We start from the raw sequence: 26105 nt of genomic DNA, 5'->3' as shown, positions 1-26105 counted from the left end.
CTGTGTTAATGCCTGTGTGCTGTTATTTAAAAAAATGTTGACATTTGTTGAGTAATTCATAAAATACAAAGGTTACATCTCACAAAACATAATGGAATGTAAAAACTTTGACGCTCAATATCTCTGAACTACCCTAAACGGAGATAGAACCTGATAATTCTAAGCTCACGAATTTGTAAAAAAATATAATACTGTAAAAGCTCTTATGTGAAATCATCTTAAATGAGTTTGAAGAGGTATAGGGTACAGTATTTAAGCTGTAACTGGGGTCTTTGTTTAATCTCAGTATCCGAGAAATAGCCCTGTCTCAATAATACTGTAAACTCTTATGTCATCTTCCATTCGTTTGAAGAGGTGTAGGTACAGTATTTAAGATGTAAGCTAACTAAGGTATTATAAGGGAGGGACATTTGTGGGAGGAGGGGGAGGTGGGGGACTGTTGGGGCAAAGGGATATTGGGAAGGGAGGGGGGGGGAGGACTTATGGGAATTTTGTATTTGTGTTACGGTACATGTGGGAATACGGTACATGTGGGAAAACTAGGGTTAGGGTTAGGTGCTACGTCCACTTGGTACATGCTGGCATGTCTAACCCTAACCCTAATCCTAACCCTAACCCTAACCTTAACCGTAGCACCCTAGCACCTAACCCTAACTCTAGTTTTCCCACATGTACCATTTTCAACATTTGTACTGGATTTTGTACTGGACTTTTTTCTATTTCTCTTATATAACATTATATGTTACCACTCCCTTGTATTATTCCCTTCGTTTGATCTCAGTATCAGAGAGATCGCCCAGTCTCACCACAGCCTGGAGCAAGAGCTGGCCCACGCCGTCAACGCCAGCTCCAAGGCCATGGACGTGGTGTACGCTAACTCCAAGAGCACCGGGGTACGTAGGAGGGTGCCATCTTTAACAGCCAGCCATCTTCTTCTTCCTCTGTAACTGTGGTTATTGTTAACACTAGAACAGCCGTGCCTTTTTTACCTACTAAAAGAGCCACCCCTCTTTACAATGCTCAAGCTGCTATTTACACACAACAACCACTAGTTGGCCACTTGTAAATTAGCCTGCTTCCTACACAGAAAAACAACGGCAAAATAGCTTTATACTATCTTGTATCCTGATGTGATTTTGAAAATGTAAGGATACTGGGTGGTAGAACGCACATATCTAGGACAAGTCATGAAAGGAGGGTCCTGAAATTTGATCGAGTGCGAAGATATCACATTTTTCTTTACTAACCCCTTGTGGCTGTTCTAGTGTTAAAAAAGGATTTACACATCAGAGGTTTCAATGTGTGATTTATATGTATTTGACCTTTGATCTCTGTGTCCCCTCTGCCCAGGGTCTCAACTGCAGTGTGGTGGTTCAGATGGTCAATAACGTGAAGGCGCTGCATAGCGAAACAGAGCTGCTTCTAGCTGGCAAGATGTGCCTGGTAAGTATGAAGCCTGCAGTGTTCTATGAGTGTGTGTGCACGTGTAGGTGTGGCTGCTTTGAGTGTTTGCTGTGTTCATGGGGAGGGGGGAGGGGCATGCTTTAGCCCCTGACCTCTGGAACAGCATGTCCATCAGATTTGCCCCCTCCATCGAGTCCTTTAAATCTAAGCTCAAAACTCACCTGTATTCCTTAGCGTTCCCTGACTCACTCTGACTCCTGCCTTGTTCGTTTTTGACGTGTCGTTCTGTTCCTCTGTTGTTTCTGTTGGTTGTTTATTTTCTGTTTATTTACACTTTAGGAGTACTTTTACTGTAGAGCACTTTGGTTGACAAGTGTCATCGTTTAAATGTGCTATATAAATACATTTGATTGATTGATTGATCATGTTCTGACCCTCTAATTGACTGAGTGTCTCTCCTCAGCAGTTGGACCCTCCTCAGAAGGAGCAGCTGAGCGGCGCCTTGGGCAGCGTGGCCCAGCAGCTACGCAGGCTGGCAGACATATCCTGGCTGTGCCAGCTTATAGAACCAGGCGATGAGGAGGTATTTACAGCTTATGCAGGGTATCCGCGGTGTCTTGAAAAGTATTAAAAGTTGATAAATACATTTTGGGGAAATCAAGACCCTTAATAAGTATTAAAAAGTCTTATCACGATTTTATGAGGTCTTGAATTTTGTAGCTATTTTTCTGAATTAGACTCTGTCCAAAGAGTTTGAGTCCTAAAAACTTTAAGTAAAAGTTTGTGAATGTATTAGTTTTATTAAAAAACAAAGATGAACCGGAAATTCTGTTGTATGATAGTGGTCTAGTCTATTGCAAACTAAAACTGTTAAGTTAAAGGTGTCACTGATGTAAACAGTTACAGCTCGAAGTGGCGGTGAGGTCTGGAAAAATATTGACCTAATAAAAGGTCTTTAAAAAGTTTTAGAAAGGTATTGAAATTAACCTCAAGATTCCTGTATATACCCTGTTATAGAAGGAGGTGGTATTTTCAGCTTACAGAACCAGGGGATGAGGAGGTATTTTCTTGCCTGCTACTTTTATCTCACACCATGGCCATGTACCACCTCCACTGAATGGTCTGCCTCAGCCATCAGTCTAACCTGTCTGTCTGTCTGTCTCTCTGTCTGTCTGTCTGTCTGTCTCTCTCTCTCTATCTGTCTGTCTGTCTCTGTCTGTCTGTCTCTGTCTGTCTGTCTCTGTCTGTCTATGTCTGTCTGTCTCTATCTGTCTGTCTGTCTCTGTCTCTGCCTTTCTGTCTGTCTGTCTCTGCCTTTCTGTCTGTCTGTCTCTGCCTTTCTGTCTGTGTCTGTCTGTCTGTCTCTATCTGTCTGTCTGTCTGTCTGTGTGTACAGGGACACCTGACTGACTTCTCGAAGCGTAGTCGCAGTGCCAAGTTCCGCCTCGTCCCCAAGTTCAAAAAGGACAAAAACAACAAGAACAAGGAAGCCTGCGCCACCCTCACACTGCCAGGTACTCTACCTGCCTGTTTCTTCTCCATTAGTGGACTTGCTTCAAGCACTTTAGGCCCCTATACTTTCTTTTATCTAGAAAAGCGCTATACAAGTCTAATGTATTATTATTATTGTTATTATTATTATTGTTCCTGCTCATCCTTATTTTACTTGACAACTCAATCCAACTTTTAAAATGTGTACTGACTGCCTTTACTTAAATAACTTCTATACACTATTTAGTCTTTTTAAGCAATAAGTACATTTACACATTTCTCTCTCTCTCTCTCTCTCTCTCTCTCTCTCTCTCTCTCTCTCTCTCTCTCTCTCTCTCTCTCTCTATCTATTCATCTATCGGACTACAGGTATCTATATAAACCATCTACAAACCACCATAAACCATCTTTTAACTGGTATCAACTGGTATCTTCAAAATAAGAATTAGCACACAAAGTTTCTCACTGGAAGTTCCTTTTCTAGTTCCTCTCTACCTCTCTAAACCCTCAACCCTTTCTGCCACTTTCACATAAACGAGTCCTCTCTAACACTCAGGGTTGAGTTGTTTTTAGGACTATTATTGAATCAATCTCACCTCTCCTCGACATCACAATCTTCTACGTGCCACAATGTCCCCTCAGTTGGTGAGGCTTGGGATACTTCTATTACGATCCCATAAGAGTACCCAAAAGTGCCATAGAAAGTGCCGTAGAGGGTGGCATCGTGGCAGGTGGAGGTGGTTCTCACTGGGGGTGTTGCACTGTGCATGTATGGGTTGGGTGTTTTCTGAAGCTCCGTTTCCTGTAGTACACCAGTGGGGCACAGAGGAGGTGGCGGCCTGGCTGGAGCTCATCTGTCTCACTGAGTATAAGGAGATCTTTATCGGGCACGATGTGCGCGGCGCCGAGCTGCTGCATCTGGAGAGGAGGGACCTGAAGGTACCCACACTCACTCACACAGCAGTCACACAGTAACTAAGGCACCACCTGTGACACTCACACAGCAGTCACACCGTAACTAAGGTACCACCTGTGACACTCACACAGCAGTCACACCGTAACTAAGGCGCCACCTGTGACACTCACACAGCAGTTGTTGGACACCTTTTTTCGGGCTGGGGGTAGTAGAGCTTTCTCATTTCACTAGCTGTGTGCGAGTGTGCGAGTGTGAGTGTGTGAGTGTGTGAGTGTGTGTGTGTGTGCGTGCGTGTTCCTCACCCTGTGCGTGTGTGTGTTCCTCACCCTGTGTGCGTGAGAGTGTGTGTCTGTGTGTGCGTTTGTTTGTGTGTGTGCGTGTGTTCTCCCCCCCTAGTTCATTGATTGTAATAGTGTTCCTCTATTCTGGGTCAATGTGTGGTTGTGTGTTCTTGTTCGTTCTGTGTGAACTCCTGGCAGGACCTGGGGGTGACGAAGGTTGGCCACATGAAGCGCATCCTGCAGGGTATCAGAGAGTTGAGCCGGAACAGCTCGGCCAGCGAGGCCTAGTGGCTGCTCTCCTCTCCTGTGTGGGCTGCTGCCCCTGGAGGACCCGCCACTCCTACAACAACCAGACTGGATCCTACCAGAACCACACCTCTCCCCAAGCCTTAACCTTACAGGAACCCGACCTGACTGGGACCTCCATCCATCCAGCCATAACAGGACCAAACCAGACTGGATCCTCCAGAACCACACCTCCTCCCCAAGCCTTAACCTAACAGGAACCGACCTGACTGGACCGGTACGACCAGCCGTACCTCCCAAGCCTTAACCTAGGACTGGACCCTGGACTCAGCCAGTACTGAGCCTGGACAGAACACTTCAAGTCAACTCGAATGTGGATTTGAGTGATTGAAATCCGATTCTTACAGTGCCTTCACATCCCATCTCTGCATCAGCATAGAGGAGCAATTAACTGCACAGAGGGTTAATTAATCAGGGAGGGAACATCAACACCCAGACCTCTCTATATGGGATTTAGTTAGGCTCGTTTAGAATGACAACACTTAACACCAGGTAAAATACTATAGGGGAATCCCTTAGACCCCTGACAATCAGGAAACAAAGCAACAAACCCATCTACCCAGAATGCCTAATCAACAAAACCAGCACTAGATTCGAGCTGGCCCCTAATTGATACCGTTACCCAGTTGCTAACTGTGCTTTTAAAAAACATCCTGACACATTCAGGAGCTTAGAAACTGAACATGGTTGGGAAAGATGAGTTTGTTACCCGGGGTGACAGAAGGTATAGAACCAGCAAAGAGAATATAACAGGCAGGGAACAGGACAAGAGGTTTCCATCATTTCTACTGACTGGATCAAGGAAATGAAATATGGAACAGAATTTTTTTGTATTGAAATATATATATATATATATATTTATTTCTTATATATAATGCATTGTACTAGATATGTGTGTGTCAGAGTTCAGATGTCGTTGAACCCGGGATATTTACGAGATGACGTGGGACGCCAGGGAATATGCTCCCAAAAACCAGTCTGTACTTAAGATAAGCAGTGACAATCAATGTACCACTCCACTGAAATCAAACCAGCCTCCCTCCAGCATTCTCCCAGATGCAGACTATGTACGTGTTGTTGCCTTCTCTTGTCTTGTGTGTCCTTGATTGTTTCCCCCCCCCCCCCTGTCCTTTTATACAGATAACAGATTTGTCAAACTACCTACAGCAGAATGTGAGGCTGTTGCTGGAGCGTGAAACATCATGAAACATCATGAAACATCATGTAGAAACTGCCAAACTCAACAATGCCTTAATCTCCTAGCTGTCACATATCAAGTCAGGGCTCGTGATGTGTGGAGAATTGTCTTTGCACTCTTTGGTATCAAGTACATAATAAATTACAGATGCTGCCTTCAGACCCCCCACCCCCCCCCTCACACACACACACACACACACACACACACACACTCACACTCACACAGACATACCGGTACATACATATTCTTACCTGCTCAGTCCTGTGTATATGTCCTGTCTTGCTCTGTGTGGAGGATTCTTTGTGGTCGTGTGTCGTTTGACTCCTGACGACCTTTGGGGTTATTTTCCTCTCTGCCTGTCCAGAATTATTGACCCCTGGGAAACTGTCGTATTTGGGCTGTTCCAGTATTTATTGATAATTTATAAATTAGAAATAATACTGTATGCTTTACCTCTACTTTTCTTTGTACATAAGGCCTGTACCAGGGTCTGTAAATATGTCGTTTTTTTGTACAGGGAAATACCACCATCCTGTAATAAAATGTTATGTTATGTGCATGTTATGTCTTGGACGTCATTCTAGGCTGTCCTCTCACCAGGGGCCTGTTGAGGAGGATTCAACAACATTACAGAATGTATTTTGTTAAATTGTGTAGAACATTTATGAATGCTTGTCTCGTAGTCTATGAGTCATGTCTATGAGTCTATACAGAACATTTCTATCCTCATCTGTGGGATATTTACATAGGTACTTGGTTGAAATAGATCAGAGAGGTACAGACTATTTATTTAAGCAAAGTTGCTTACAGCTTACAGCATTCCTACTCTGGATGTTACAGAGAGGTCTGGGGTCAGCTCTGGTCGATGGTCAGCAGGAAAAAAGGGAAAGAGCTGTCTCCCTCTCGTGTGATATTGCTTAAATATCGTGTAATGTCCTGTATTCATGTTTGTAGTGTATGATCATTTGGGGGGAAAGTGCAACAATCTTTCACCACTAGGTGGAGTCCCAGTGTTAGTGTTAAACCAAAGCCTCTTTCAAATGATAATCATGCTTGTCACTACTCTTGAACTGTGTTATTTAAAAACAAAAAAATATTAATATTAATATTATATATATTATTATATATATCACTATTATTTAAGTACTGTTAAGTAAGAATATGAGTGTGCATGATTATGGCTTAACTACACGGTGCTGCGTTCGTAGATTCGCTCTGAGAGCGCCGGAGCGCACACTGCGTTCAACGTCATGAAGTGACCAAGTAATCGGAGAGAGGGAGAGAGAGAGAGAGAGAGAGGGAGGGAGGGAGAGAGAGAGAGGGGGGGAGAGAGAGAGAGGGAGGGAGAGAGAGAGAGGGAGGGAGAGAGAGAGAGAGGGAGGGAGGGAGGGAGAGAGGAGAGGGGGGGCGGGGTTTATTTCAGTAAACAAATTTCCCGGGAAATGAAACCTCCAGACATGAAACCTACAGCAGCAGGGTTAAGCAGGAAGCAGGAGCAGCAGTCATTGTCTGGTTCTGTTGAGACTGATAGATAGATCGATAGATAGATAGATACATAGATAGATATATCGATAGATAGATAGACAGACAGACAGACATGGCTGAAGCTGCTTCTGACCTTCTGGAGTTCAACTGTCCGATCTGTCTGTCTGTCCTGAGCGACCCGGTGACCACCCCCTGTGGACACAGCTACTGTAAGGTAAAAACATGGTTTTCACCAGGTACGAGGAGGAAGAAGGGCTTTGACAGTCACCAGTTGTTTTCACAGATTATTTGTTTATTTACATGATCTGTTTTCTATTGTTGGTAAATATGTAAATACGTAAATAAATTTGATTTAATTAAAAAAAAATATATATTAATATTGAAGTTAACTGTAGATTATTAATCTCTGAGTATTGGAGAAGGGGTAGGATTAAATAATCTTATGCTTCTTCCTACTCCTTTTCGGACATGTTAAGTAAATAGTGTTTTTTGTTTTGTTTTGTTTTTTCTTGTTTTTGTTTTGTTTTTTCTTGTTTTTGTTTTGTTTTTTGTTGTTATAACTATTTCTTTTTTCACATGTTCGAAATAAAGCTTTCATTCATTCATTCATTCATTCAGGTCTGTATACAACATCACTGGGGGGAGCAGAAGGACCCTGGAGCTCCATACAGCTGCGTCCAGTGCAGAAGGACCTTCACCGGGGCCCCGCTCCTGAAGAGGAACATCAAGCTGGCTGAAGCTGCTGCCAAACTGACCAAGACCCAGATAGACCAGCTACTGGAGAATGTGGACCCACCCGAGACATTGAAAACACAGGAGATCTTCAAACAGGTGGTCGGTCTTCTGGACGGCCTGGGCGCGGAGAACTTCAGAGAGAGGATGAAGGTGGTGTCTTCCTTCAGTGTCAGGGTTGACACAGAGGACAGGCTGAAGGGCGTCATTGACCTCATCTACCAACAGGCTGTCTCACACCCCGACTCTACCCTGGCCTGCGCCCACATGTGTCACTGTCTCATGGGGGTAAGTGTGTGTGTGTGTGTGTGTGTGTGTGTGTGTGTGTGTGTGTGTGTGTGTGTGTGTGTGTGTGTTTGTCACTATACTGAATATACACTATATATTGATTTATCCAGAGTTGTGTTTGTGTGATTGTGTCTTATGCTCATCATCATCTCCAGATGTCATCTATTTGTTGTCAAATGCCAGTACCACTTTTACCAACCTCTCTCTCTCTCTCTCTCTCTCTCTCTCTCTCTCTCTCTCTCTCTCTCTCTCTCTCTCTCTCTCTCTCTGTGTCTCTCTGTGTGTGTGTCTCTCTCTCTCTCTCTCTCTCTCTCTCCCACTCTCTCTCTCTGTCTCTCTCTCTCTCTCTCTCTCCCACTCTCTCTCTCTCTCTCTCACACACACACACACCCCTTCAGCTCAAGGTTCCTTCATCAGCTGACCGAGGAATGACATTAAATTTCCGCAAGCTACTTCTGAACAGATGCCAGAAAGCTTTTGAGTGTAACAACAGTGAGTTGTTGGAGATGGAGAAGAAACTGGAAACCGTCACCAAGGTGTCACCCTCTATTCCCCTCAAACACACGTTTGTCTTCTCCAGTGTAGAATAAAAGAAAATAGTTTACAAGCATTATTTTAATGCTTACTATAGCCTACTGCATTTGTAGCCAACTCAATTGCCTCTAGGATTGCTTTGTATCGAATTGTATTTCAAAGGATTGTTCAAAACAGAAATACACTAATAATAATAATAATAACTTTTATTTGTATAGCGCTTTTCCTGCAAACGTTGCAGCTCAAAGTGCTCCTTGCAGCTCAAAGTGCTTAGAAAATGTTCTAATTTTGGAAGCCTTTCTAAACTTCCCTTCCCACCAGGAGAAGGACCGCCACCGACTGACGGAGGAGCTTAAGGCGGCCAAAGAGCAGGTGCTAGGCAACAGCAGGCTCATTAGTGAGCTGTTCAAGCTGAAGATGCTTACAGAGGCCGTTATGCACGATACCATCGTGAAGCTAATGAAGGAAGGTGATGAAACTTCGCTAGAGTGTTTGTGTATAATGCTCACCATCGCCGGCAAGAACTTGGACCATATCAAAGCCAAGGTACCGTTAACTGTGCACTACATTGTCTGTGTGTCTTCCTGTCTTTCTATCTGTCTGTCTGTCTGTCTGTCTGTCCAGCCGTCCTCTCTCTTTTACACTTTCTGATCACATAAATGGTCGACCAACGAATTAGGGTTAGTCTCCACTCAGAGGCTTGTAGAGTTTATAGAGTTAACTTAAAGCATGCTTCCACAGCCCAGAATGGATCAGTACTTCAAGCACATTCTGATTCTGATGGATAGGACGGAGTGTCCCAGAATCCGCTCCAAGTTGCAGGAAGTGCTGGACCTCAGACGTAGAGGACATGAAGACATAGAGGACATAGAGGACAGCGACAAGCAGCAGGGTGTGAGCTCTGGATGTGTAGCAGATCTACATCCAGAACACGATACTGTCTCAGCTGCAGCAAAGACGACTACCAAACAGGTATGGATAATACAAACACATTTCCTGACCACTCTCTGGTGGACTTCATCAGCTGTGTGTAGAAAGGTGGCATTGTAAATTGGTGTTTTGGGTCCAAAGTCCACTGTGTGTGCAGTAGTTAACCTGGTATCACCTGTCACCTAGATCACGCAAAGCCGTGTGTAGGAGCCATTTAGTCCTACATGTAACATTTTCTAAAATTAGTTTTGAATTATTGACTTATGATATTGATTGCTTTAACTTAATTATGATCATGAAGTCACCTCCACCCATTGATTATGATGTCACTTCCACTCATTGTCTTCATAAGTGAAATGTTTGTACCAGTACTCCATGTGCCCTGAGGAAGGTCAGAAGACCGCAACGCGTCGGCATAGCCACTCCTAATAAAGGCTTTTTAATTTTTTCTACAATAAGAGTGCCTTGGTTCCCCTTTTTTCTTGTTAATTATGATCATATTGGCTTCTAAGTTTATATTCCCTATTGTATGTTATTTAGATTGTTCCTTGTGGTCATTTCCCCCTGGTGGTGGGGATGAATGAATATTTGGGATATAAGGGAACAGGAAAGGATACAGGATAGACCGTAGCCGACAGGATGGGCAGTATGGATAATGCTGATGGAGATTTGGAACTGTTTGTTGGAACGTACGACTCACCCACGTAGAGACTATATTGATGGTTAAGAAGCCTCTACACCATGTTTTAACCTGGAAAAACCCTAACAGAGTGTTGATCCTTTGTTTGCTACCAAGTACCGCTGTGTCTCCACAGACAGAACCGACTGTGAGGACGTACCAACAGAGAATCCAGGAGAATGAGGAGGAGATCCAGATGCTGAGAAAGAACATGGAGACTGTAAAGGTGAGAGGTCACTTGAGACCAACAACTAATGCCATGGTGGCCAAACTAGTTAAGTCAGTGACGCTTGTCAGATTCACTGACCCAAACCTCTAGAAACAAACTCTCTCGTCTTCTGTTCCTCTGTACAGCGCTTAGCGCAGGCTACGGTGGAGGAGAGCGAGAGGTTCTACACTAAGATGATGGAGAAGAGGTTCTCTGAAGAGAGGGAGCTGATCAGGACCAAGGAGAAGGAGGTGTTGAAGGAGGCGGAGGGGTTCCTCCAGACGCTGGAGCAGGAGATCGCTGAGCTGAGGAGAGCAGAGGAGGAGGACGGGCAGCTTTCACCCACATCTGAACTGCCCCATTTCTTCCAGGTGCTGTACTGTGTAATAATAATCATAATGATAATGATAATAACGATGATAACAATAATTATTATGATTATAATGCGTGTACAAATACTGATGTTTCTCATTTCCTGCTTGTCTGTTTGTGTGTCTGTGTGTTTATAGAAATTACCCAGCATCCATTTGGTTTTTAAAATTGTGCAGAACCGTGTCTCTGGACTGCACGACCAATTTGAGGACGTATCAAAGAGTGACTTTGAGAGAATGTCCAGCTCAGGTAAGGTTATGGTTCAGGTTTATTCAGCATGTGGAGCTGTTCGTAAATTGCAGCTCATCCAAAACGCCGCTGCTAGGGTCCTAACAAAAACAAAGAAATTTGAACACATTACACCAATCCTGAGATCCCTGCACTGGCTACCAGTCTCTCAGAGAATTGAATTCAAAATCCTCCTAATTACATACAAATCACAAAATGGTCTTGGACCAAAATACATATCAGATCTCCTCCCACCCTATATTCCCGCAAGGTCCCTAAGGTCAGCTGAGACAAATCAGCTAATAATTCCAAGAGTAAAAACAAAACACGGTGCAGCAGCTTTCAGTCACGCTGCTGCATGCTCCTGGAACAAACTCCCTGAAGAAATCAAACAGGCCCAAACCCTTAAAATATTTAAATCTAAGCTAAAAACCTTCATGTTTTGCACCAGTTATGATTAAACACAAACACTTCTATCAATGTCTTTTTTCCATTAACTATTGTCTTTTTAAATGTTTTATCTATTTACTTCTTATATTTGCTTTTATTCATTGTAATTTTTATTTTCTTATGCTCCTCTTGCTGTATTTTTAAATAATGCATGTAAAGCACTTTGAATTGCCCCTGTTGTATGAAATGTGCTATACAAATAAACTTGCCTTGCCTTGCCTTGCTCTGACATGTAGATTTTCAACATATGAAAAAATAACTATTTTCTTCTTCTTCTCCACAACAGTTGAAGATCTTCTGGGGCCCTACAGTAAGCAGCAGCATCACAGCTCATAGCAGAGAATAACAGACACAGAAAATACCTTCTTAACTGACTTAATCTCTCTCTCTCTGTGTCTCTCTCCCCCTCTTTCTCTCTCTCTCCCCCTCGTTCTCTCTCTCTCCCCCTCTTTATCTCTCTCTCTCTCTGTCTCTCTCTCTCTCCCCCTCGTTCTCTCTCTCTCTCTCTCCCCCTCTTTATCGCTCTCTCTCTGTGTCTCTCTCTCTCTTTCTCTCTCTGTCTCTCTCTCCCTCTCTGTCTCTCTCTCTCTCTGTGTCTCTCTCTGTGTCTCTCTCTCTCTCTCTCTCTCTCTAGCTTTCTCCAGTCTTTGCAGTAAGGCAGTGGAAGAACAGGATCTGGTAGGTATGGTTTAAGGTGTGACTGTTTGTTCATACAAAATAATTCTCACGCCACCAACAAAACAAACAACTCACGTTTTTCTTTTGAGATAACGCAATAAATCCCAAATTACTATGAGGGGAAAAAATAATCTCCCATCGATTTTTCCGCAAGCACTGGCTTTGCGGGCGCGTGCTTCACCTAAGCCTCATGTTGAGCCAGGAGAAACCCTGGTGTGTGTATCGTAATAACACCTTCCTTGTTGAGTCTTGTTGTTGCTTGATGTCTTTAGGGGCGACTGTGTCTCAGGAGGTAGAGGCTGTGTCTCAGGAGGTAGAGGCTGTGTCTCAGGAGGTAGAGGCTGTGTCTCAGGAGGTAGAGGCTGTGTCTCAGGAGGTAGAGGCTGTGTCTCAGGAGGTAGAGACTGTGTCTCAGGAGGTAGAGGCTGTGTCTCAGGAGGTAGAGGCTGTGTCTCAGGAGGTAGAGGCTGTGTCTCGGGAGGTAGAGACTGTGTCTCAGGAGGTAGAGGCTGTGTCTCAGGAGGTAGAGCCGCCGTCTAACGATCGCAAGGTTGGCAGATCGGCGGTTCGAGCCCCGGCTGGCCACATGTCGAAGTGTCCTTGGGCAAGACACTGAACCCTAAATTGCTCCCAGTGAGCGGGCCGGCGCCTTGCGTGGTAGCTTGGCCGCCATTGGTGTGTGAATGGGTGAATGAGAGGCCGTTGTAAAGCGCTTTGGATAAAGGCGCTATATAAGTGCAGTCCGTTTACCATTTACCGTTTACCATTTTACATCACCCTCTCATCAGGACGGGTATTTGGACCTGGAGACGGTGAGAACACAGGAGATGTTGGCCCAGATGGACGATCTCCTGGACGGGCTGGACTCTGAGAACTTCCAGGAGCGAATGAAGGTGGCGTCTGCGGTCAGGCTGGACACGGAGGAGAGACTGCAGCGGCTGGTCCACCTGGTGCACGAATACGCCGTCTCCAGAATGGACGCCTCTGAGGCCTACGCCAACATGTGTCACTCCCTCATGGGGGTAGGTGTGGGTGTGTGTGTGGGGGGGTGTGTGTGTGGGTGTGTGGGTGTGTGTGTGTGTGGGTGTGGGTGTGTGTGTGTCTGTGTCTGTGTCTGTGTCTGTCTCTGTCTGTGTGTGTGTGTCTGTGTCTGTGTCTGTGTGTCTGTGTCTGTGTCTGTGTGTGCGTGTGCGTGTGCGTGTGCGTGTGTGTGTGTCTCTATGCATAATAATAATAATAATAATAATAACTTTTATTTGTATAGCGCTTTTCCTTCAAACGTTGCAGCTCAAAGTGCTCCAATCATTATGATAATCATAATTTAATTATTTAGTAATTTAAAGGCAATATTTAAAAATATAACCAATAACCAGCTCCCGGGTTGACCTCTCTCTCTGTCTCTGTCTCTGTCTCTCTCTCTCTCTCTCTCTCTCTCTCTCTCTCTCTCTCTCTCTCTCTCTCTCTCTCTCTCTCTCTCTCTCTCTCTCTCTCTCAAGGTGCTGAATAATAAAGACAAGCAGGACAGGCATGACACCTCATGGCGGGTAAAACTCTAAATGTATCTCTTCCCGCCCCCCCCCTCCTCTCTCTCTCTCTCTCTCTCTCACTCACTCACTCACTCACTCACTCACTCACTCTCTCTCTTCTACATCCCCTCAGATCAGAGTGCCCACCTCAGACAGTCCAGGACATGCAGCACGTTTCCACAAGCTGCTGTTGAACCGGTGCCAGAAGGACTTTGACAGAGACAACCACGCGTTGTTGAAGGAGAAGCAGAAGGAGCTGAAAGCCGCCACTGAGGTAATATAATAATAATAATAATAATAACTGAGGTAGCTAATAATAACTTCTTCTGCACAGACAAATGGCTCGAGACATTGTATTATAGTTTATTTGGCAGGGACAGTGTACATCAAACAATGCACCAGAATTAGCCAGGAAGGCTAGTTTTCATCCGTAGTCCTTGTGGAGATGTTCTGGTCTGACATAATATTTTATTAACTTTCTGCGCGTTATGTTGACGCTTACTAGATGCGTGTGGCCAATTAAATTGCCCCTATATACTTGCGTCGATATCGAATTGTGGTCTGATTCTTCGACTTGTTGTTGAGTGACGACAAAATAGTTTTAGGCCTCTCCTTCTCCTTCCTCTCCTCCTTTTCCTCCCCTTCTGTGTCCTTACACCCCCATTAGGTCTCTCAGGTCCTCTGACCAGGGTTTGTTGGTTGTCCCCCGTGCCAGACTGAAGACCCAGGGTGATGGAGCATTCCAAACCGTGGCTCCCAGGCTTTGGAATGCTCTGCCCTTGGATCTTAGATCAGCGGTCTCGGTCGAGGCTTTTAAAAAACCGCTAAAGACTGTCCTGTATAGACAGTCTTTTGGCTAACCCCAAAAGCCTGTCTCTCTGTGTCCTGTTGATATTGTCGTTCACTTGTCGTTTGTTACTTGTTCTTATTTTCACTTGTTTGCCTATTTTAACCTGCTATAACATTTGCTCTTGTATTATGGTCTTTATGTATGTAAAGCACTTTGTGACCCCTGGTCTGGGATAGGTGCTATAGAAATATGTCTTCTCCCCTCCCCGATCTAAGGACGAGGAGCGCCGTCGCCTGAGGGGGGAGCTGAAGGAGGCGAGGGAGGAGGTGCTAGGCAACAGCAGGTTCATGTCTGAGCTGGTCAAGGTGAAGATGCTGACGGAGGAGCTGATGCTCCACTGCATCGGGACGCTGCTGGAGAACGGAGACGGGATATCGCTGGAGTGTCTCTGCATAACGCTCACCACCATCGGCAAGGACCTGGACCATGAGAAAACCAAGGCACGACAAACTATGCAGCACATTGTCTGTGTGGCTTCCTGTGTCTGTCTGGCTGGCTGTCTGTCTGGCTGGCTGTCTGGCTGGCTGGCTGGCTGGCTGGCTGGCTGGCTGGCTGGCTGTCTGGCTGGCTTCTGTCTGGCTGGCTGGCTGGCTGGCGGTCTGTCTTGTCTTCCTGTCTGTCTGTGTGTCTGTCTGTCTGTCTGTCTGTCTTGTCTTCCTGTCTGTCTGTCTGTCTGTCTGTCTGGCTGGCTGGCTGGCTGTTTGGCTGGCTGGCTGACTGACTGTCCGGCCATCCACACTTTTATTTATATTTTCATCACCACAATCAGGCTGTTTGTCTTTTGATAAAAGCTGAATATTTAAGTTGTCCAGAATCAGATAAACGTTGGACACACTTTCCCATTCAATTGACACAGACACACAGTACACAGACACACAGTACACAGACACACACAGTACACAGACACACACCCACCAGTACTAACTGGCCTGTCTTTGTGTCCTCCCCCAGCCCATGATGGATGGTTATTACAGGGAGATTGAGTCGATGGTGAAGCAGAGGAAGGGCTCCCCCAGTGTCCGTGAGAAGCTGCAAGAAGTCCTGGCCATGAGAGACGAACGACCAGAGGTTTAGTTTAGAGGTTGTCTGGCTCTGGGTTTGACCAGCCGTTAGATCGAGGATCATTAGTGTTAAACCAAAGCCTCTTTCAAATGATAATCTGCTCGTCACTACTCTTGAATTGTGTTATTAAAAAAAAAAATGTGTATATCACTTATTATTTAAGTACTGTAAAGTAAGAATGTGAGTGTGCATGATTATGGCTTAACTACACGGTGCTGCGTTCGTAAATTCGCTCTGAGAGCGCCGGAGAACACACTGGGTTCAACGTCATAAAGTGACCAAGTAATCTGATTGGACAAGAGGCATTCCATCAGTGTTGATCAGATTTCCACAGCGTGTTTACGAACCGCACCCACAGTATGGGAGAGAGAGAGGTGCCTGACTGGCTGTGTGGTTTAACACTAGAACACCACGTCACCAACCGTCAAATCTTATTTAAAATTTGAAAGTGACAGTTGAATATAAGTGACAGCTAAGCTCTGTTTAAGTTGTTCAATCTGTCTAGATGTAGGCCTACTGCCGAATCCGGTGTGGACTTTTACCGCTCGAAAGCCGACTTGCAGGCTTCTGTACTTGATCAACTGTAAATCAATGCGTGCGGGGTGTCTGTCCTCTGATATACATCGCATTGGAAACGTGTTTGATGGATGCAAACAAAAGTAGGACCATGAATATGAACTGAAACATTTTTTTAAAAACTGGCCCACCCTATTTTATACAGGCTTTAATACATACATAATTTATTAACGTACATTTCTGCCTACGCTACTGAGACAAGGTGTGATATGTTATGGCACTGACTGCATTTACTGATAAATGTTTATTCAGGACTTCTCTTCCCAGCACCACCACGTCCCAGAAACAGTTTGTTTACAGTATTTACACACACACACACACACACACACACACACACACACACACACACACACATCATCATCATTACAGTGGACTATTACAGTAACGTCATTAATGCCATTAATGTCAGTAATAATAAAAGGCAAACAGTAGAAAATAGATTACATTTTTACATGACAACCTGTTGTACCAGTGAAGTCAATAAAATCAAAAACAGTTCTTTGGTCATCAGTACTTTCAAAGTGTTGCATTTGCATGCCCCCTAGTGGCGACACTTAACACTACACTGGTGGCCATAATCCAAACAAGACAAAACAATAATAACAAAAAAACAAGTCCATACTAGTCTCTACTACTTATACACCAATATAAACACAACACTTTTGTTTTTGCTCCAATTTATTTCTAATGAGTTGAAATCAAAGACCTACGACTTTTTCTATGTACACAAAAGGCCTATTTCTCTCGAATTGTGTTCTCAAATGTGTTTAAATCTGTGTTAGTGTGCACTTCTCCTTTGCTGAGATAATCCATCCACCTGACAGGTGTGGCATATCCAGATGCTGATTAGACAGCATGATTATTGTACAGGTGTGCCTTAAGGCTGGTCACAATAAAAGGCCACTCTAAAAATGTGCAGTTTTATCACACAGCACAATGCCACAGGTTTTGCGGAAGCGTGCAATTGGCAGGATTGTCCTCCAGAGCTGTCACCTGTGAATTGAATTATCATTTCTCTACCATAAGCCGTCTCCAAAGGCGTTTCCAATTCCAATTCTCTGAAACGCCACATCTGTGCAATAGGAGAAGTGCTCACTAACACAGATTGAAAACACGTTGAGAGAAATTTGCCTTTTGTGTAAATAGAAAAAAGTTTTCGGCCTTTCATTTCAACTCATGAAAAATTGGAACAAAAACAAAAGTGTTGCGTTTATATTTTTGTTCAGTGTATGTCTCGCCACATATACATACAGCTCTAAATACAGGTACTAGCTACTATGCACAACATAACACACTACCTCTGGTGAATTGTGAGTGCACAGTAGTGCACAGTAGCCAATCAGAAACAACCTATACAACCAACACAGACTGTATGGCCAATTACGACCAATCATAGGAAATGTCGTTTGTTCGACAGCTACAGTAGCTAGTAGTATAAAACTGTACAATAGCACGTGAAAGCTGAGTGAAATAGTACCCCGTCGTATGAATGCATGTAATCAACAAATAATGCACAATGATCAACATAGCCTACTGACCAATCTCGTTAGAGACATTTAAAGTCTTTGATTTTCAGGAAGATGCACACCTTTGGTGAGCTAAACGTAAGGCGATGCTAGCTCCTAGCAGCTGGTTAGATGACCAGAGGTGGTAGACCTCTGGGTTTGGTGGCTGGTTGGTGACCAGAGGGGACCTGTTGCTTCTTGTCTCTGTGCTTAAGCCATGGGTGGGGTCATTTGACCCCTGTGAGTAAAGAAACATGTTCTATCTTTGCACTCGATCACATTTCAGGACCCTCCTTTCATGACTTTTCCTAGATTTGTGCGTTTTACCACCCAGTATCCTTACATTTTCTAAATCACATCAGGATAAGCTAATATAAAGCTATTTTGCCTTTTTTCTGTGTAGGAGGCAGGCTAATTTACAAGCAGCCAACTAGTGGTCGTTGTGTGTAAATAGCAGCTTGAGCATTGTAAAGAGGGGGTCATTTCAGTAGGTAAAAAAAGGCACGGCTGTTCTAGTGTTACATCACAGTGGGTGACAGTCATAGGATCTCTTGTTCATGTGCAATTGGACAAGCTGCCCTGGGTGGCCACGCCTTGCTCTCTCCTGATTGGACAGAGTCACCAGCAGGCTCCACAGGGCGTGTCTGGGTTGGACATGCAGGCCTGGATCTGAGACCTGGAGGAGAGAGGACCAATGACAAAACAGTTCTTTGGTCGTCAGTACTTTCAAAGTGTTGCATCTTCATGGCCCCCTAGTGGTGACACTTAACACTACACTGGTGGCTCTAATCCAAATAGAGACGCACAGACAGACAGACAGTCAGACGCACAGACAGACAGACGCACAGGCAGGCAGACGCAAAGACAGACAGACAGGCAGACCGGCAGGCAGACAGACAGACGCACAGACAGGCAGACAGACGCAAAGACAGACAGGCAGGCAGACAGACAGACAGACAGACGCACAGACAGGCAGACAGACAGACGCAAAGACAGACAGGCAGACAGACAGACGCAAAGACAGACAGGCAGACAGGACAGACAGGCAGGCAGGCATGCAGGTGTATACACACACACACACACACACACACACACACAGAAAGACCAGATAAAGGGTGAGAGGCGGGGGGGGGGGGAGGGGGGACTTACTCAGAGACTGGTTTGCAGCTGAATTTCAGTTTTGGGTCCAGCTCCTTCCGCAGGTCGACTAAAGAGGGATTATCACAGGCTGTCCTAGAGTGGACAGAGACATGGAGGTGTTTACGACTCCCTGGCGCCCCCTCCTGGCCACTTGGAGGTATGCACCCGTTATGGACTTGATTAACTGATTTGTGTCAGCTGTGTGTGTTTGGATGTTGTCGGTCGATCACCTTGCTCCTGACATAACAGGTACTTTGTAAACTTATTTTGATTTTATTTAATGATTTATTTGATGTTTCTACCTATCAGTGTTTATGGCTGGATAGCCTGTTACCGATACTGTAGGCTGCCTAGGACGTGTTATCTTTATAATGAAATGTATTATCTTAATCGATGATGAACTGATATCAAACCACATAAAGTTGGCCAACGAACTCTTGTATATGTAATGCATCACAGGGTCAACGCTGTCATTAAGTTGTATTACGGAGACACTCCACAGTGGATCATAAGCTTACACTGGGTCTTAAATCAAAATACTGCAATGCAAAAGCAACTGAATGGAAATGGACTTCACTTATTATGCAACGTTATATACTGATATCAACTATTATGTGCATACTAGTACATATCTGAATGCAAAGCTTACATATCATTCTCCTTGGTTACCAGGACAACGTCCAAGCCGCTCATTTTGGTAGCGTTGAACCTCTTGACCTCGATGGTGGCAAAGATACTTCACAAAAACAAGACAAAACACATAACAATGAACAGAGACAGAGATATACAGTATCTAACTAGCCTATCTAAGTAGCTTACATACTTATTGTATAAAGCACCAACAGTGGCTTTACGTACTGTTACTAAAATACTATTGGTAGTAGTAGTAGTAGTAGCAGTAGTAGTAGTAGCAGTAGTAGTAGTAGTAGTAGTAGTAGTAGTAGTAGTAGTAGTAGTAGTAGTAGTAGTAGTAGTAGTAGTAGTAGTAATAGTAGTTAGTAGTAGTAGTAGTTAGTAGTAATAGTAGTTAGTAGTAGTAGTAGTAGCAGCAGTAGTAGTAGTAGTAGTAGTAGTAGTAGTAGTAGTAGTAGTAGCAGCAGTAGTAGTTAGTAGCAGTAGTAGTAGTAGTAGTAGTAGCAGCAGTAGTAGTAGTAGTAGTAGTAGTAGTAGTAGTAGTAGTAGTAGTAGTAGTAGTAGTAGTAGTAGTAGTAGTAGTAGCAGCAGCAATAGTAGCAGTAGTAGTGAATATTAAATAGCACTATTGGTAATAGTTGTGGTAGTAAGTAGTACAAGCAAAAGTTCAAGCAAAACACATTGGCTCACAATATGTGACAGGGTCTGGTTAAAAAGTCCTCAAGTAGGGCATGGTAATTTTTCATTTTTTTCCAGATTATGATTATAAGTACAGATTGTAAGCTTTCAAATGATATTTCCTTTTCTAACCAACCGCATAGACTGCTTATGCCAGCGACCTACCCTGCCTAAAACTGTTGTTTGTTCTACCCTTCGTAATATGCAAAAACGTGTCACATATCTGGTACAGTGGTTGGAGCAGATGGTTGGGGCAGCAGCTTACCTAGTGGGACTGAAGGGAATGGCGATGGATCCGTTCAGCATCGCTGTGACTTTACCACAGGCGTCATCTGCAAACTACCAGGGTTATAAGACACGACACAACTCTCCTTTAAACACAACAAAGTAACAAAGCACCCAGTAACAGCCAGCCAGCCCACACGCACCCTGAGGAAATGTCAAGTTCCTGTATTGCCAAATCGGCTGGAAACCAGCCCTAGGAGTGAATCCCAGTGAATGTTCAACAGTTCACCACCCAGGCTCCCACACAGCTGGGTAGAGCTGGCTCCTTTACAGCTGCACCGGTTCACATCCAAACCTTCAAAACGTTTTGAAGGTTTTGGGAATACTTTCCTCAAAATCTACAGTAAACCTATCCAGTCAGATGTGTCAAATACAACCTGTTTATTGTTGTGAATTCATGAATGAGAACTGAAGTGTGTGTGTGTGCTCATCTGGTGAGCAGTGTGTGTGGGGCCTTGTTCACTGAGGAGAGAGCTAAGAAATGCGTCTCCATGGATACGAGACAAAGACCCATTGATAAACAATGAGACTAAGAAATGCTCTCCTCTCCTCTCTGTTATCATATGTTAAGCAAATGTTGACGATCAGCTGTGCTGCGTGCGTTATCGACTTTAGCAGACATGCAAATAAACAACTTTTATTGAGTACAAAATCGATTTTCCTTTGTTCAAAATCGATTTTCCTTTGCGCAAAATGTATTTTCTTTTGCTCAAAATAGATTTTCCTTTGCGCGAAATATTTTTTCTCTCTAAATAATTGTGGCACATAATTAACTCTATAGTGTGTGTGTGGGTGGGTGTGTGTGGTTTTGCCCATTGAATTTAACTTAGAAGATTTAAGTCCAAGATCTTTATGTGCTTTACTCAACTTTACTCTGACGACTACGGTTGTCATACAGGTTATTTAAGACATGATCGTGATTATCACAAGAGTTGGCTAATACAGTACATACGGTACAGATCTGAGAGCAGACATCTTTGTATGAACACAAACAGGTTCTGGTCTACTTACGGCAGCGGAGGCCCGGTTCCAGAAGGAGCGGACGGGGTTGTCGGCACACTCAGTCCAGCCTGGACACCCTGTGGTGAACGTTTCTGAGGGAAACACACACACACACACACAGTTGTTTTACTCAAATGAGTAGAGTACATTCCAGTAAAAGGTACACGAGAAAACAAGCTAAAAACAAGCGAAAAGCAAGCTACTATACTGTACATACTATGTAGTAAGCTACTATACATACTATGTAGTAAGCTACTAGAGTGTTGATGGTTGAATCCCAGATTGACAGACAGTGCCAGGTACCCAGACCAGTGTCTTTCATAATGCTGTATGATGCTGTTTTATTCTTTATGTTATCTTGTGTCATTTTAGGATGCCTTGGCCAGGTGACCACAGATGAAAATTTGCCTCCTGGCTAAACCTGCCATATTTTACGCTTGTTGTTAATTGATATGCATCGTCCCTAAACTGAAATTGAAATTGTAAATGTGAGCCTCACCATTGCTGCCCTCCCTGCCACACCAGGTGAGCCCGTCCAGGACGTAGCCCAGCAGGGAGTCCTCTAGCGTCAGGTAGCAGTCCCTCTTCTCTGTGAAGTCATGGACCATGTCCTTGGTCTTACTCCAGAACAACATCTAACCCACAATAATACATGGAGGGAAATGATGAAGTCAAGCATTAACACTACAACAGCCATGAGTAAAGAAATGGTTTATATCTTTGCACTCAATCAAATTTCAGGACCCTCCTTTCATGACTTTTCCTAGATGTGTGCGTTCTACCACCCAGTATCCTTACATTTTCAAAATCACCTCAGGATAAGCTAGTATAAAGATATTTTGCTGTTTTTCTGTGTAGGAGGCAGGCTATTTTAAAAGACGGCCAACTAGTGGTCGTTGTGTGTAAATAGCAGCTTCCCATTGTAAAGACTATGGTCATTTGACCCCCAAGGTAGATGTTATAGTAGGTAAAAAAGGCACGGCTGTTCTAGTGTTAACTTAGTAGTCAAGCTGTAGGCATGTAACAAAAAACAAAAAAACAAAAATACAACTATGAACGTTGGCTATCTTTAATTATATCAGACATGGTTTGGGTCCTTTGTAAACGTGTGTGTGTGTGTATCACCAAGTCTCAGGTGGGATGGTATCACAGTGTTGTGTCTTACCCTGTTACAGGCAGGGTCCTGGGTCACAGTGAGGGTAAGGGGGTCGTACGCCTCCATGGGTACACGGCACGGGTCCTTACCCACGTACGCGCGCTCAAACACACTCCAGATTTTTTGGCAATCATTTTCCCTGAAACAACAACAGAAGTTATATGTAAATATTAAATATAATATTTAAATAGTTTATAACATCTGAGGCCGTATTTCCCCTGTGGATTTACCTGCCAAGGGACTGCTGATGCAATCTAGCTACCCAGCTAATTCAGGGAGAGTCAATGACTGTCCATTGTGTCTTTTTTTTTTTTATAAACGAGAAAACCCCCCCAAAAGAAACATGTATCGAAAACAAATCTACATCCCAGTGGTGGACAGACCAGTTACACAGCTGCCACACCAGGCCTGACCTGAACACCCGTTCACTCATTTTGAACTTTCCCATAAAGGTGAGGGGATTATGGTCTGTATTATGGTCTGTGTAAACCACCAAATCCCCAAATCCCCCCACCAGTGGCGGACTCAGGCTGTTTGAAGGGCAGGGGGGGCGAAAAGGAAAAAAGGGCACCTACTGCACAACATGGGACCCCATCAGTGCACATGGTCAAGTTTAGACCATTGGAAGGGCTGCCAATAGGGCACATCCTCTAATTTTGCCACTCAAAAGGGCACTTTAGTGTGACGTTTTTCAACTGTGGGGGCACATGGTCAAGTTTAGACCATTGGAGGGGCACCAATAGGGCACGTCCTCTCATTTTCGCCACTCAAAATGGCATTTATGCCACTCAAAGGGCATTTAAGAGAGACGTTTTTCAACCGTGGGGGCACCAGGAGGGGCGGTCGCCCCCCCTGCCCCCCACTGAGTCCGCCAGTGCCCTCCGACCTACATGGTGGATGGGCATTACCAATGCCAAGGCCTCCTTTTCAGTTGTGGAATAGACTCACTCATGCCTATTAAGTTCCTTTGAAACAGATCTTTTCAAAGATTTCCTTTTCAGATCTTTTTTTTTGTAGGTTTGATTTGTAGGTAAACCTCCACTAAATCATTGGATGTTGGCATCTATTATGGTAAATGGTAAATGGACTGCACTTATATAGCGCCTTTTTTGCTGCTCCAAAGCTGCTCCAAAGCGCTTTACAACGGCCTCTCATCCACCCACTCACACACACATTCACACACCAATGGCGGCAAGCTACCATGCAAGGTGCCGCCCGCTCACTGGGAGCAATTTTGGGGTTCAGTGTCTTGCCCAAGGACACTTCGACATGTGGCCAGCCGGGGCTCGAACCGCTGATCTGCCAACCTTGTGATCATTAGACGGCGAACACACGTGCGCCACAGCCGAACCTGGAGCCTATTAAATTTGGGGCAAAATCCAGCCCAAAGTAGGGACTAGATCAGCATTATCCACTGAGAAAACTATGACTGGGAACATGAAATGGCAGTTTTGTCCTGGCTCAGCCCTGTCTAACAAACCTGCCACAGCTCCTTGGTATGAGACAAGGAATAGGTTTGAGAGCAATACCCAAATAAATAAAAAACAGTCTCTGTTTGTTCAATACAGAAAGTACAGGAAACATCAATGTCTTTTTAAACGCTTTTTAAGATAATATTTAGGAGGGTAGATTCATTTACAAGAGTAACTTCTTTAATCTTATTAGTTCAAAGAAACTTCTGAGAATGAGAACATTTTCCCATTGAATATTTCTTGCATGGCCAGTCCAGTATACGGGACTGAAACATCACAATGAAACAAGGCAAGCCTGTTTCTATTGTTGTTAAGAACAGTTAAGACAGAAACATGTCTTGCATACTGTGAGTCAGCTAGATCAAGAGACATTGACCGCATCCTTAATACAATATCCAGAGGACAGAAAAATAATGATATATTTGCATTGACGGAGGCATGAACTGATCAGATGTTTTATTACCACAATTACCGAATAATAATAACAGCAACAACAACATCAACAACAACAGCAACAACAACAATAATAATAATAATAATAAAACAAATCATGAGATTAGAATGAGAAGGTTCTATCTCCGTTTAGGGCAGTTCAGAGATATTGAGCGTCAACGTTTTTACATTCCATTATGTTTTGTGAGATGGAACCTTTGTATTTTATGAATTACTAACTCAAAAATGTCAACATTTTTAAAATAACACCACACAGGCATTAATAAACACCTAATGGATCAGATTATGTAAACAACTACATTTTGACAAAAATGGAGATCCTAGAACCTTATAATTCTAACGTCACGAAATGAAATATCATATTTAACATTGGTAAGATAACATACCTGTGTCGTTTGCTTTTCTCTTTAAACTTCTCACATCTCGCAACCACTGTTGATCTGAAGGCGTCAGCGGCGGTGCCCCCCCGGGGTCTCAGTCCGACCCCCAGCCCGACAGCCACTACGACCACCAGGAGAACCGCGCAGAGACCCACGACCAGCCACGGACTCCTGCGTCTCTTCCTCGGAGTGGGGCGCGCCTCTTCGTATTCCATGACTACTTACTGTTATTTGAATTCAAGTCAGCTGTGAAATAATGATCGACGTTCAAAAGTTGTTGTTGTTGTTGTTGTTGTTGTTGTTGTTGTTGTTGTTGTTGTTGTTGTTGTTGTGAGGTTTCCACACAGTGTGTGTTACGGGGTCTCAGCGGTCTGAGTGTGATATGTGAGGTCTATTTGTGGACAGGGGGACAGACGCACGATGCGCATACCTCCACCACGACGCGCTCTCTCACCATTGGCCAAAGGTCGCCCGTCTCAATGCAGTTAGTTAGTTAGTTAACCTGCCTCATGTTATCACTGTGTACTTACTGTACACTATGTGCTGCTACTGTATGGTAGACTACTTGTGACGTTATAATTATAAGGTTCTATCTCCATTTTTGTCAAAATTGAGTTTTTTTTACCTAATCTGATCCATTAGGTGTTTATTAATGCCTGTGTGGTGTTGTTATTATTTTTAAAATGTTGACATTTTTGAGTTAGTAATTAATAAAATACAAAGGTTCCATCTCACAAAACATAATGGAATGTCAAAACTTTGACGCTCAATATCTCTGAACTACCCTAAACGGAGATAGAACCTTATAATTCTAAGCTCACGTACTGTAGGCTGTTAGCTGTATAGTCAACACTACAGGTGCAACTCAAAATATCGTGCAAAAGTCCATTCATTTCAGTAATTCAACTTAAAGGGTTAAACTTATTATATAGACTCATTGCATTGTACATATGCATGATTATACTTTTCAGAGGGCTGACATTTCTGTATTTAAAATCCTTTTCTTATTGATTTCATGTAATATTAAACATTTCTGAGATATTTAATTTGGGGTTTTCATAAGCTGTAAGCCATAATAATCAAATTTATAACAAATAAAGGCTTTAAATATCTCGCTTTGCATGTACATATATAATAATAATATATAATTTGCATATATATAATATCTAAGTTTAACCCTTTAAGTAGAATTACTGAAATAAATGAA

The 26105-nt window shown here is 43.7% G+C and overlaps 3 protein-coding genes across 3 annotated transcripts in view; 2 read left to right on the top strand and 1 right to left on the bottom strand.

The window, feature by feature from the left end:
* Nucleotides 1–4884, top strand: part of dgkd (diacylglycerol kinase delta) — a gene marked incomplete at its 5' end in the record, with an annotated part of 30886 nt that extends 26002 nt beyond the window's left edge. Inside the window, 6 exons of the mRNA XM_080549120.1 lie at nucleotides 782–893; nucleotides 1351–1443; nucleotides 1868–1987; nucleotides 2801–2918; nucleotides 3704–3834; nucleotides 4291–4884. Coding sequence (XP_080405246.1) covers nucleotides 782–893; nucleotides 1351–1443; nucleotides 1868–1987; nucleotides 2801–2918; nucleotides 3704–3834; nucleotides 4291–4380 — 664 coding nt within the window. The 3' untranslated portion in view covers nucleotides 4381–4884. The remainder of the gene's footprint in view (nucleotides 1–781; nucleotides 894–1350; nucleotides 1444–1867; nucleotides 1988–2800; nucleotides 2919–3703; nucleotides 3835–4290) is intronic.
* Nucleotides 4885–7956: 3072 nt separating this feature from the next.
* On the top strand, nucleotides 7957–15716 carry LOC308173719 (uncharacterized protein). The gene is made up of 14 exons (XM_080548760.1): nucleotides 7957–8101; nucleotides 8500–8637; nucleotides 8957–9181; nucleotides 9377–9607; nucleotides 10381–10470; nucleotides 10599–10823; nucleotides 10962–11073; nucleotides 11789–11812; nucleotides 12137–12180; nucleotides 12969–13202; nucleotides 13677–13724; nucleotides 13840–13980; nucleotides 14772–14996; nucleotides 15508–15716. The coding sequence occupies exons 1-14, from the start codon at nucleotides 7961–7963 to the stop codon at nucleotides 15628–15630; spliced, it is 2001 nt and encodes a 666-aa protein (XP_080404886.1). The 5' UTR covers nucleotides 7957–7960; the 3' UTR covers nucleotides 15631–15716.
* Nucleotides 15717–18317: 2601 nt separating this feature from the next.
* Nucleotides 18318–25113, bottom strand: LOC308173998 (ADP-ribosyl cyclase/cyclic ADP-ribose hydrolase 1-like; the record flags this gene model as incomplete). The annotated part of the gene is made up of 8 exons (XM_080549051.1): nucleotides 18318–18375; nucleotides 18849–18932; nucleotides 19489–19575; nucleotides 20416–20489; nucleotides 21447–21529; nucleotides 21937–22072; nucleotides 22603–22732; nucleotides 24905–25113. 8 exons carry the CDS (start codon nucleotides 25111–25113, stop codon nucleotides 18318–18320), a joined length of 861 nt encoding a protein of 286 aa, XP_080405177.1.
* Nucleotides 25114–26105: the final 992 nt, after the last annotated feature.

The sequence above is a fragment of the Nansenia antarctica genome, assembly GCF_963989245.1.
Source record: "Nansenia antarctica genome assembly, chromosome: 19".
In the NCBI taxonomy this organism is placed as follows: domain Eukaryota; kingdom Metazoa; phylum Chordata; class Actinopteri; order Argentiniformes; family Microstomatidae; genus Nansenia; species Nansenia antarctica.
This window is presented reverse-complemented; position numbering and strand designations above follow the sequence as displayed.

What these genes read in the sequence shown, in the direction of transcription:
- LOC308173719 (XM_080548760.1), top strand. Translation starts at nt 7,961, where the DNA reads ATGAAGGTGGTGTCTTCCTTCAGTGTCAGGGTTGACACAGAGGACAGG. An exon ending in AGATCTTCTGGGGCCCTACA is followed by an intron (nt 11,813 to 12,136) that starts GTAAGCAGCAGC and finishes CTCTCTCTCTAG; the next exon opens with CTTTCTCCAGTCTTTGCAGT. An exon ending in GGCATGACACCTCATGGCGG is followed by an intron (nt 13,725 to 13,839) that starts GTAAAACTCTAA and finishes ACATCCCCTCAG; the next exon opens with ATCAGAGTGCCCACCTCAGA.